This window comes from Saccostrea cucullata, unplaced genomic scaffold, assembly GCF_032062105.1.
Source record: "Saccostrea cucullata isolate Sc308-1 unplaced genomic scaffold, CSIRO_AGI_Scuc_v1 ctg9399, whole genome shotgun sequence".
NCBI lineage: Eukaryota > Metazoa > Mollusca > Bivalvia > Ostreida > Ostreidae > Saccostrea > Saccostrea cuccullata.
This window is the reverse complement of record NW_026925481.1, coordinates 12501-25845: the sequence shown is the minus strand read 5'-3', so window position 1 is coordinate 25845 and position 13345 is coordinate 12501. Positions and strand designations below refer to the sequence as shown.

Genomic DNA, 13345 nt, shown 5'->3' with positions numbered 1-13345 from the left:
AGTTTGAGTTTTTGAAAGTTAGAAATTTAAACTTATATATTAACATTCTAAACTCAAAATCATTTCAGAAATATGAATAGTTGAGTGTTACATGGACCAAAAAACTCTAAATGTTTTGGTTATTTGAAGTTTGAATGTTTGAATCAAAATTCTTAATTTAAAAAAATATTAAAAAAAAAAAAAAAAAAAAATTAAAGAAATGAAAGTTGAAATTAGATGTTTGAAGTAAATTTTGAAATATCAAACGACGTAAAACTGTACTGAACTTAAGACTGTTAAAACGTTAACGTTCTTAAAAAAAACGGTAGATTAAAAACTCAAAAGTTTAAAATGCAAAACTTGTTCTTGAAAGTTTGAATTTTGAATATTTTTGGTTAAAAATCTAAAAACTTAAGTCTAAAACCTGTTTGGAAATTTGAAAATTTAGATTTTTGAACTTACTGTTATATTTCAATTTACCAAGTTAATTTTTGAGATTTAGATATTTGAACTAATATATTAACATTCTAAAACTCAAAATAATCTTAGAAATTTGAATTGTTAAGTGTTACATGGACCTTATACAGTTTGATCGACTTTATAATTCTATTGAAATCGCAACCTTTCTCTCTCTTTCTCTCTCCATGGCACTCCACCATCCCGAGATACTGTATATAAATGGACTTGTATATTGTTTTAATTAAATTGCAGTGATGAGTTGAAGGATAAATCGGATACACAAACATATATGTTAGACAATTTTGTAAACAATTTATGTAGACTTTATCATAGTTAACACATTTCCTTATCGACTCAGCTTTAATTTTCATTTGAAATCCAAGAATCTGCATTGAAATTTAATGCTAAGTATAGCATTCTTAAACAAATGTAAACCAATTAAAACTAGTGCTAATTGTAACGGGGACCGTTACAGATGTTCCCCAAACGCTCCCCAACTCCCTTTCGGTGCCATATTCCCTGGAAGCTTCATTAAATCAGACAAACTCGATGCATTTGAAACTTTAACAACGTTTACCCAGAAGTATACAAAGTTCATTCAAATTTTAGCATTGTGCGCATGTGAATGCATGTGCGTAATGACCATACCATCTTGTCTACACAATCTATATATTTTAATATACTAAATATTAAAGTATTTAATCCAAAAGTATTAAAAAGATGCACTCATTCAAGTGTTTTTTTTAGTTTGCTCATTTCACGTGCACGCACGTGCATACATGAGCATGGTGACTATACCTTCTTGTAGATGTCCGTTACATCTATCTATGTTCTAAATCCCACCCCGTTTGGTTGAAAACCAAGGGAGTTATAGCTGTTTAAAGTTTCAGCCAATCAGATTGCAGCGCACGTACATGCACGTGTATGCATGTGCATGGTGACCACATTTTCTTGTAGTAGACCAGTATATCTATCTATGTTCCAAATCCCATCCTGTTTGGTTAAAAATCAAAGGAGTTATAGCTATTTAAAATTTAAGCCAATCAGAATGCAGCGCACGTGCATGCACGTGTTTTCATGATAATGGCTATACATCAAGTTGTAGGATATTCTAATGCATGGCTATATTCAAAATTTCAAAGGATTTCGTCAAAAAACAAGAAAGATATTGCGACTTTAGTTTCAGCCAATCAGAGCAAAGCGCACGTGCATGCGCGTGAGATCTTGCTATTTTGACCATGTCATATTGTCTATGCTACTAATATATCCATGTGTTATAAGTTTCAAAGCATTTCATCAAAAATTTAAAAAGTTACACCTATATCAACTAAATCGGTCATTTCACATGTTGCACGTGCACGCTCTTGCAAGCACGTGCGCGCAAAATGACCTTCGTTCCGCAAATCTACATAACATGTCTACTGACTCTAAAAACATTTCACCTTAGTCGGCTGTATAGTTTACGAGATCATTCCCGGACAAAAAAGTACCCAGGAAGAAGAAGAAGAAGAAAAATAATAATAATAATAATAAGAAACAGAGTAAAAACAATATGTTCCCCAACTTCGTTTGGGGAACATAAAAATCTATATAGGTTTTAAAATGTACACTGTAACAAAATGTGTACATAAAAAGAAAAGAAAAAGGATATGATGAAATATCAACTTCTTCGGATTTTTGCTGCCCCAATAACTTTCATTGTCTGGTTCCATAAAACGGTTTTATTTTCTCATGTATCCGCCTATGACAGGTCCATTTTAAAGTCATCACAAAGCCGAGTCTTCACACGAGGTTGTCACCCCTGTAAACATTTGGACTCGTCCAATACCCGACTTTCTTTTACGTTGCGTCAAATGAAAACAAGAGCACGTTAATGATAATGCTGGGAGATTGAGGGGATGAGCCAACCACGTTCCCCCGATATCGGGAGGGACAAGGAAGGGGTGCCATGTTCCTATAGCCCCCCTTTACCCTTGGACTGGCTGGACATCAAACAGGAAGAAGATGAACCGAAGATGTGCGGGAGGGAGGTGGTAAGTCTGTAACAACGATCAGCTGATCCAGATGGTATAATTAATGTAGCATTACACAGTATATTATTGAATGAGCTAACTTCTCACAAATGTTGTTAGTACAGAGCTGCGTTCAACAGTTCAAAGTTTGTTGCATTTATTATTTCATGCAATTGCTGCAGGTGCTAGACTTTTTTTGATTTTGCGCAGCGGAGTTTGTCAAGTATACTTTCAGAAATTACAAATGAGCATACAGTGGTAAAACATATAGTGAAAACAGTTTTGGTTTACAAAAGAGCATTTGATGACAGGATTAAGCAGTTTTGAAATGTAATCACGAGCTTCACTTCACTTAGTTTTGACCAAGAGCGGCCTTGATATTTTTTTTCAAACTGTGTTCATCAGTGAATCCTTTGAGACAAAAATAGACTACACGTCGCATTGCTGACAAAAGCCCTGTGTAAAGACTGGAACACGCTGGTCTCAATGTTTTTACAAAAAGCCAGTAGTCACTGAATGAAATACCGGACGCAAACCTTGCAGTCTTTATATAAATCATGATAGTGCGTATACAGGAAAGAGTGGTTTCCTCTCCTATCTTTTCAGTTCTAATTTACCTTTAAATTATGGTTTTATGTACTAAATATTTATTTTTAAAATTATCTTATCCTTTTTAAAATATTTAGCTTACCCTCATGCAGTGTTAATTTTTGTATATAAATTCTGCAGTTCACATTTAATGTATAGGTGTCGCGCTACGTACTATAAGGGTTTTTGGACTGATTTACAAGTAGTGCAGGTAAAATTTCCAAAATGTTACTCTATTATCCTAAAAACAAGAATCCATGATTTGTTTTTATATTTGTCAGTCAAAAAAAAAAAAACGACCAAAAGAGAAGTATTTGCATTCAAAGTCATTTTATTGATCATTGAATATTTTAAATGCTAAACAAGACTGTTGAAATCTCTATGATAAATCCCTATGATATAAACTTAACCGTCAACAGGCTTTCATATTATTAAAAGATAATAACTGACACAGCTCTATAGTTTATAGTTATCAGATTCTTCAGTTCCTCTTAGAAGAGAACATTTAGTCGTGACTTATTAAGCCCGACCTGAACCAAAACTTGTACTGGCGAAACCAGTAAATTTGATTTTCATTAAGGCCCATTCTTGCCAGAAATAACGATCATGTCTATTTCTAAAATGACTGCATGTGCTTACGGCTCTAACCACAAAATTAGCGTGCACCTCTCATTGGCGTCGGAAGCAAAATGAAAGGGGGGGGGGGGGTAAGTGAAAGAGAATTTTATTACAAACCTATAAAAAAACCTATTTCGGGGGGGGGGGGGGCAAGGGAGAAAGGGGGGTTTTAAAGCACGAACGTTTTTCAGTACCAAAATTTTTCGAACCCACGATCACATACCCTTTTTTGAGCTAAACTTCAAAGTGTCTTTTGAAAGTGGGGGAGGGGGCTAAACCTACGCCCCAATTTGCAATGCCTATACTATGCCTATATTTGCAAAAAAGGGGTTTAAGCCCCCGGGTGCGTATCATTACCGCTACATTTTCAAAATTTTCATTACCGCTACATAGTCATTACCGCTACAGAAAACCTTACGTTACCGCTACATAATCAAAGTACTGAAAGTACTGAAAAGCGGTTAGCATGCTTTCATCTAATATGTACCGAAAAAGTGCATAAAATGATGATATTTAAATATGCATATCTTTGTCCAATGTCATCAGAGAAGAAAAACCCAGACATTCCGTTTTTTGTAATACTTTACTCAATAGTAAAACCAATAACATTCCAAACTGATGTCACAGATGGATGCAATCTAATTAAAATTAGATGTTCCGAATCCGCTACTGCTTCTCAAACATCTAACAACATCCTATTTGGGGTCATGTAAGAGTGAATCTTCGATTAGGCAAAGAAAATGATTCCTCCGAAATCCTGGCTAATAGTTCACAGGGGCGTAGCTGCCTATACGCCAGCACGCCATGGCGTGCACATCTTTTAGTCCAAAAAAAAATACTGTGCATTTTTATAAAATTTATTATTAAAAAAATGATTATATCGTCATATAAAAAAATTAAATTCCTAAAAGATTCCGTACTTTGCAGTACATTAGATTCTATTAATTCAGCGCTATATCCAACAATAGAGTCCATTTTATTCATATTGCTAACCATGCCGGTAGCAAGCGCAACTGCAGAGAGGTCCTTCAGCGTTTTGCGGCGACTGAAAACGTACGTCCGTTCCACTATGAGAAATGACAGATTGTCATCGCTTGGACTTCTCCATATTCACAGAGATTTTAAAATTGATATAGAAAAAGCAATGGAACTATTTGTTAATGCTAAATCCAGAAAAATGGATTTTGGAGAATTTTAGGTAAAGACTAAACGATAGGACACGAAACATGACGCCGCACGTTTTAGGGAAATTAAATTTGCTGGATTGAAATTGTTTTGTTTTATTTTCATTATTTAAAAATTAGACAAAAAATGTAACTAAAAATACCTTTTTAAAGTAATCACAAAAATTCAGACAATGCACTTGATTTTATAAAAAAAAAAAAAAAAAAAACATAAATATTTTTCAAATATTAATAGATCTATTATTTTTTGGTGTCATAAATCAAAATATCGCGAAGTTGACGGCCCCCAAGGCGGCCCCCAGACCCCCTGCCTTTTTTGGCGTGCACATCATTTTCGTCTAGCTACGCCCCTGGTTCAGATGGGTTTCTTGTTTTCACCACCCAACCAAAACACCCGAGGAGTTTTGTAGTAAAAAGATATGCATTGCAAAAGTTGTGTTATGTATGACGTGTGGGGTATCTTGTATAGTTTGTGCTCTTTCGTTTGCATTATTCACGTTTAGATGCCAGACTGCAGAAGATACATGAAATTTATTCCAAAATTACTTTAATTCAACGTAAGACAGTATCAATAATGATGATATGTAGCCGTGGAATTAATTTGAGAACTGTTTACCGAGGCTTGAATCTACATGGCCAAAGTGTTTGTGTTTACTTGTACATGTATTCATAATTGAAAGGTCGCTCTGATGTGACCCCGAATGGGATGTTAGATGTTCCAGAAGCGGTGGCGGATTTGGAACATTTAAATAAATTTTAATAAGATTGAAATGCATGTTTCAAAATTTAAACATAAGATTTCTTCAGTTTGAAAGACAGGAAGTGCATTTTTAAAAATTCTCTCTTGATGGCATCTAATTGTTCTCTGGATAAAAAAAAATTATGTTGATGTTGAAAATTTCATTGTCTTTTATTCTCTATTGAATCTGAAATTAGGTAATTGTAAAGCCTACTATAACAAACAACTAAAAAAATGACAAGTTAAATTCTTTAGATTAATGGATTTTGAGTAGTGTAGATCTACAGCTGGCTAGTCAGAGAAAAAAGGATGGCTGAGGAGAGACTTTGTAAATGAATTGATATCAGAGAGATTCAGTTGTGTAGGCTCATCGCGGCAATATAATTAACCTGTCAACGAGGGATGCTTACTTTTTCTAGGCAACGGATCCCACCTCTTGAACTTTCAGGAGTCAGCTTTTCTTCTAAAATCGATCATTCTGTATTTTGATACAGATACTGAATACTTCCTTTAGTAATATTATAAACTTCTACTTCTACGGGAAGACTGGCGAGTAAACAAGATTATCAAGCTTTATGAAATATATTTTATTGACTTTTCAAACAAGTAAATGTTCGAATAAAGTAAATGGTATATGAGAATCATTTGAAAGAAGTCTTGCACAATATAAGGCACAATATCTAGATAAGGACATATAAGGTGTTTTTATCATATACTCTTCATGCAATATTGTTCTCAAATAAAACATGAAAAAGAAAGTTATGTAATCAATCAATACTAGTATTTAAAAATTCAAATGTACATTAAAAATCAGTGTAACTTAAGAAGTTATCAGTGTCACTTTCTTCAATATGTCGGTTAAACAATATACACTGATTTCTTTTCTATCAATGTGCCTCTAAACACCTGTATTTTAATTTTATTCTTCTCAAACGTTTAAAACAATAATCGACAAATTGGACAAATTCAAATTTTAAAAGTATTTTCACAGCTAATAATACGTTCCCTAGGAATTGATCAAATTTTCAAAACTTATAAATAAGAATGAAGTATATATTTTAAATTTTTGCTAATTGCCAAAATTTTTCATACCTCATTCTTCTGTGAAAATAATATCGGTTGATTTTTAGATGAGGATCACAATGCTGATTAAAATTAATATATATTTCTCCATTTTTTTTTTCAAAATTGATTTTACTACTTTAAGTGCTCCATTATTTTTTACAAAACTAATAGTAAGTAATCCCTTATGATCGATTGTTATAAATTATCAAAGTCGGAGTAGAGAATTTATCCCTGGGAGCAGAGCTTTTATAATCTGTTTATTAGACAGAGAAGAAAAGAGAAGAAAAACAAACGTTTCATAGTGGAGGTAACCCTATTGTTTCCATAAAACGTTACAAAAAGTGTAAAACTTACAGATGCGTTCGGTGTTTTTATAAAAGCGCTTTTCAGGTATTAACTTAATAAATGGTGTTTCTCAATACTTTGGCAAGGAAAATCAAACTCGATCGAGAGATTTGATGATGTTTTTGCAGTCTGTAATAACCTCCAACCTGCTGTATAATAAACTTTCAAAAATAAACTAACAGTTGCCAGAAATCGCGATCGCGCGATACACATGTAATAAGGACCAAATTCTCAGTTCTTAAAATTAAGTGTTGTAAGTATTGTCAATGCTTTGGTAAATATACTAAAAAGAATTCGATATAATCGTTATAATAGCCACTCTTCATACACAGCATATACTTCGTTAGTACGAAGTGATATACATGTAGTAGGGGCTGGCTTTAGTCAGACTTCACAGCATATTGTCAATCTCTAACCAGGGGGCGTATTACGCCGACAGTATACAAATCATTTGCTGAAGTTACCGTTGTCGATAGGTAGGTCCTTGTGGAAGTTTCCGGTTTTGGTTGCAGAAGGATAAGGTTACGAGCGATAAAGCGATGCCGATAGGTAGCGCCTTATGGAGGTTTCCGGTTGCCGACACATGCCATATAGCGGCTAGCGAAGCTAACCGCTTAAAAAAGTATACATTACCGCTACATTGCCTCTTTCGTTAGCCAGCCATTTATGCGTGTACAGTACAACCTATATATGTACATGCATAAGACCCGTTCCCCCCTGCTCTCCACGGGGAGGTGAAAGTAGGACTTTGAACAGGATGGGGTATTTTTATTCAAATCAACCAATAATTCGTCGAGGTCTGTTTTGCAACTTTTTTCAACTCTTTTTAACGCATCTCCACAATTTTGAAAAAGTTTTTTTTTCTAAATTTATAACCATCGATAAGTAAGCCGACATTCCCTCGATTTGTAACAAACTTCTCAATGGTGGCCATAATGTTCAGATGACGCTAAATAATTAGTTTCGACTGCAGAGTTATTTATATATAAATGTACTCATTCTGATTAGATAGTGAGTGAATTTTGTTGATTAGAACTTATATACCGAACCATACCTGGCTAAAGTGATATGTAGCGGTAATGAGTTGTTTTTGGCTGATTCAGTATGTAGCGGTAATGAGTTGTTTTTTGCCGGAAAAGTGTAGCGGTAATGATCGTTCGAAAATCTGACAAAATGTAGCGGTAATGAGTTGAAATTTTTGGCAATGTAGCAGTAATGTTAACCTCCCAAGCCCCCCTAGCACCCCCCTCCCCCGGTTCCGACGCCTATGCCTCTGTGTCGGTCATGTGATCAAGTCTGTTGTGCTACTGGTATGTAAAAATAAGCATGTAGTTTCTGGATAAATGACCAATCTGAAGATTTTGAAAGTACAAAAAGGTCCGGTTTCAGTTAAATGGATGAAAAATCAAAGGTTTCATACTCAGTGTGGCAGTCATTTGATCCCTCCATCTGAGAAATATTTCTGATGAGTAAACATCGTGCTGCAGATTGTCGACTTGGTATACGTGTTTTTTTTTTTTTTGGTGCGGATAGGAAAATTGTAAAGCTTTTCACACACAGCTCAATTCTAAAGTGAATTTTGAGCATTTCTTTACCGATGTGTTTATGCATTGAGCACTTAAAGACATAGTCTGAAATATCTGAAGATTTCCAGGTTTTTTTTATTTTTTATTTATTTATTTTTTTTTTTTTTACAATTTTGATATTTTATAGGCTAGGATTTTCCTGGCACGTAAAAAAACTCAAAATTATTAAAAAGCTTGGAACACGTCAGATAGAACCATTTCCAGCTTAGTTTGGCCTTTCAGCAAGGCGTGGCATTCTCGGCGCTACATTTTTACCGCCTGTCAAATGGCAATAGATTCTCATTGGTTAAGAAATGAATAACATCAAGAACTTTAAATTATTGTTGAAAACGATTAGACGACAATTTACCCCACCTCTTTGCAGGACGAAACAATGTACATACAATTGTTATTCGATACACTATTTGGCATTTGCCTGAATTTCTATCCCATGTATATTTCAACAGTGAAGGAAAGCTGATTTCAAAATTTCAAAAGCTAACTATGTAATGTCGAGAATGCCACGCCTTACTGAAAGTCCAAACTAAGCTGGAAATGCTCCTATTTCGGTCTGGTAAGGACGGAGACATCTACATGTACTTGACTATATGCTATCTATTTATTCCTAACCAGTGTTGTAGATCTATAGTGATTCACATTTCTATGGATTTTCTTACTTCAAATTCATTTAATTTTATACTCATAATGTCGAGGGGAATCTGTACATGTACTATTTTTAGTCCTTTCACTCTAAAAAAAGTTTTACTTGTTGCTTTTAAAATAAGATAATGAATTAAGAAAAACTAGTAATTATTAGTAATCCATTTAGTCAGAATAGCAAGTAAATGACTATCATTGTTAGTAATTGTAAACATAATTAGTGCTAGGAATTATATTACTTAGTAAATGAACGACTCATTTTTAGTAAATCACTATTACTTAACTTAGAGATAACATTCTTTCTATGTACTAGGTTTTTATGAATTGTTACTAAATAAATGTAATTCTGAAATTAATTAAAATCTAGAATATTATTACTTAGGAGAATACAAAGTAAATGAAATACTTATATTTACTAAAATCGACATTATTTCTTTGTAATTGTTTTATTATATTTAGCAATAAAACATTTAATTCCAACATCAAAAGCCTTCTTAATTGAATAATTTGTATATTTTTAAGGACCATTTTAAAAATAGTTTAAAGTTTCAAGTACTTAATACAGCATTTTAATTAGTATAACTTTTTTTTTACATGAAGGAATATTTAGAAGAAAGATAACTCCTTCTCACAGACAATTAATGTGAAAATTTAAGAATTCAATCCTGATAGTAATTAAACTACCATTTTTAAGTAAATATTTGTATTGCAACTGTATTGCAACTGCTCTGAATTCTCCTTGATTCAGTAAATAAATTATTGTTTTAAGTAAATCAATTGAATACAATTTAAACAAGAAGTGTTTGTGAAACACTAATGCCCCCCATATGGCAACATAGCAAAGGTTTAATTTTTCTTATATGCAAATTCAATATATTGGTATTTCTTGACATCTCAAAGGTCAAGGTCAAATGGTCAATGTTATTGGTATCTAATGAAAGGTCCTGCCACAAAAAATACATATCTGAAATATGAAAGCATTAGCCCCAACCCTTCAGAGGTTATGGTCAAGTTTACCATCTTTGAAATGTTGATCAAACTCCAAGGTCAATGAAAAAGGGTCAGATTTGGTGGTACCCAAAGGAAGGTCTTGTCACAAGGATGAAATATGTAAAGTATGAATGCACTAACCCCAAACTTTGTAAAGTTAAAGTCAAGGTTTGCTTTTCAAAAGTGGGTCAAACTCCAAGGTCAATGTCAAAGGGTCAAAGTTCTTGGTATCTAATGAATGGTCTTCTCACAGGAATTACATATATGTAAGTATGAAAGCCCTATCCTTTATCGTTCAAAAGTAATGGCCAAGGTTAAAGTTTTTCACAAGGATTGAAATCTCCAAGGTCAAGGTCAAATGGTCATGGTTGTTGGTATCCAATGAAAGGTCTTTCAACAAAGAGTATAGATGTGAAGTATTGATGTCCTGGTATTTACTGTTAAAAAGATGTGGCTAAAGAAAAATTTTGGAATCTGTAAAAGTGGATTAAACTCCAAGGTCAAGGTCAAAAGTAATGGACATGTGAAATATGCTAGTCATAGCTCCGCTAAATCAAAAGTTATGGGCAAGGTTAAAGTTTTTGCGGACAAACAAAGAAACAGACAGACAGAGAGACAGACAGATGGACACGACAAAAACTATATACCCCCGAAACTTCGTTTACGGGGGCAAAAAAAATATTAGTTATTTATAGGAATTAAAATTAAATTCTGATATCTTTATTTTTCATTATAGTATATATATAGTAGTTAGACTACCAGATTTAAGTAATTTGTTCTGCAGCTGCTCTGAATCCTCCTTGATGCAGTAAATAATTTATTGTTTTAAGTAAAACAATTAAATATAGCAATTTAAAAATATTTTAGTAATAGCTAGTAATTAGTGGTAAACTGTAAGTAAAAACCAAGTAATATGTTATTACTTACATACACAAATTTAAGTAAATATAAATTACTAAGTAAAACTTTTTTTAGAGTGTTGTATTTTAGATGATAAATGGTCCGTGTACCCCGTCAGACACGGATACCCAGGATCCATCCTTAGTGGACTCCGGATACAACGAGGGACTTCATCTCCAATGTCTGGAAAGCGTGCTAGACTGGAGGATGGACAAAGTCTATTTGACCCCAGATGACCTTGAGAGTTTCCAGTTTCGACCCTGTACTATTCAGACTGCAGATCACTCTGGATTTGAGGAACATCTGGACGAAATCTATCAACACCGCCTAAGTATAGAATACAAGTATCAAGTGACGTCATGTCTGGATAACCAACCAGAGGTAAGATGTCTTGGGAAACTAGCCAATGATAAAAACACATTGTGCACTTAATTTAGATCTAAAATTTCGATCTGCATCTAGAAATCATAAATTTAAAATATTACTTGTAAATTCATTTTTTTTGTGTTTCAGTAAAATTCCCGCCAATTTAGCAAATTTTTTTAACTATATCAATAGTTTTTTGTACGATAGGTAACTCCAGGAATGCGCGGACTCCTGATCAGCTGGTTAACGGGAATTCACCACCAATTAAACCTTTGTCAGGACACCCTCTTTGTGGCGGTCAATATCGTTGATCGAGTCCTAGATCTCATGCAAGCCTCGCGAGACTATCTTCAGCTTCTCGGAATAACCTCGTTGTTGATAGCATGTAAATCTGTAAGTGAATTGCCAAAAACTAGGATGTATATGTATTATTTCATTAAAAAGGTCTGTGATGTGACTATAATTTAATTAAAGGCTAAGATATTTACCATTTATGAATGATCAACAGGAAGAAATCCATCCTCCTGAAATTAAAGACCTCTTGAGTGGATGTGATGACGTGTACTCACGTGACCAGGTAAAGCAGCTGGAACGGGTCATTCTGAATGCACTCCGATTTGATTTGCTGGTTCCCACCTCTCAATACTTCCTGGAATATTTCTCATCATGTGTCATCAGCAACTTCACTGGTTTCCAAGGGGATCGTCTGAGGTATGTACCAATAAATACCAGTAATATTATAAAAATATTGCATGTAAAGTGTAACATTGAAATTTTTTATCCCAAGAAAACCATTGTCAACCGATGCGCAGCCGAGGTTCACATTGGTTTTCAAGGGGTTAAAGTTTCAATTTTACACTCAAGTACATACAATATTTACTATAATATTGTTTTATACAAATAGAAATAACAGTGAACCTTAATTAAGATTGCGAGTATATAGATATATTCTGCGCAGTCAACATTTTTGGAATATCACTGTCGTCAAGCAATGTAATGGCTTCATTATTCAGCGGGTACATGTGACAGTGTTTTTAACAAATATTTCTCGACGAATCAGATTCAATCAATTTACACGAAAGTAAAATATTATTTTCTACACTGGATAAGTGGCCATTATTAACCAGAGTTTGGACAAGGTCAAGGTCACTTGGTTTGAAGCTAAATCTTTGTGTTTTGTATAATCGTCTTCTAAAACAACTCTTGATTATCCTACTTTGTCAGATTTAATCATGACAATTGGATATTTCATAATAATAAACAAAGATCATTTTGAAAATTTCAAGGTGACAGTGTTCAATAATCTGTATTGCAAAAATACGTACCATTTTAATAGATTTCAATCAAATTCAATGAAATGATGTATACATAGACTTGAAGTCAAATGAACTCAAATATTGTTTGTGGCCAATACATGTAGTTTTGTCAAGATTCTTGGTCATGGTTGCTTTGACAATTCACTTATTAGTTATTACATACTAGTGGTACACTTATAGGTGAGTTAGCGCTGTGTTTAAATCTGCAAAAAAGACCAAATTATATATTTATCTCTCAGCCAAAAGCATAAGTGAGAATGTTTGTCATGCGGGTCCGTCTTTCAATTTGTCTGTGAACTTGCAACTTCTCTTCAAGATAATCTCCGGGCCAGTTTCAACCAACCTTACTACAAAAGCATCTTTGAGTAATTGAAATCAAGTTTGTTCAAATGAAGGGCTAGATAATAATGAATTATTGGAAAAAGTAACGACATATTTTAAACTTCTTCTCAAGAACCACTGGACCAGAGAAGGTTTGTAGGTTTGCCTTACTTTGTTTAACTTAGTTCGTATGTTGTTACAAAACACTTTTAAATAGACCTCCTAATGTTTCTTCGCT

The 13345-nt window shown here is 33.7% G+C and overlaps 1 protein-coding gene across 1 annotated transcript in view; it reads left to right on the top strand.

The window, feature by feature from the left end:
- The first annotated feature begins 2242 nt into the window (after positions 1-2242).
- Positions 2243-13345, top strand: part of LOC134268948 (cyclin-O-like) — a 12704-nt gene continuing 1601 nt past the window's right edge. Inside the window, exons 1-4 of the mRNA XM_062751180.1 lie at positions 2243-2471; positions 11195-11485; positions 11678-11863; positions 11979-12181. Coding sequence (XP_062607164.1) covers positions 2337-2471; positions 11195-11485; positions 11678-11863; positions 11979-12181 — 815 coding nt within the window. The 5' untranslated portion in view covers positions 2243-2336. The remainder of the gene's footprint in view (positions 2472-11194; positions 11486-11677; positions 11864-11978; positions 12182-13345) is intronic.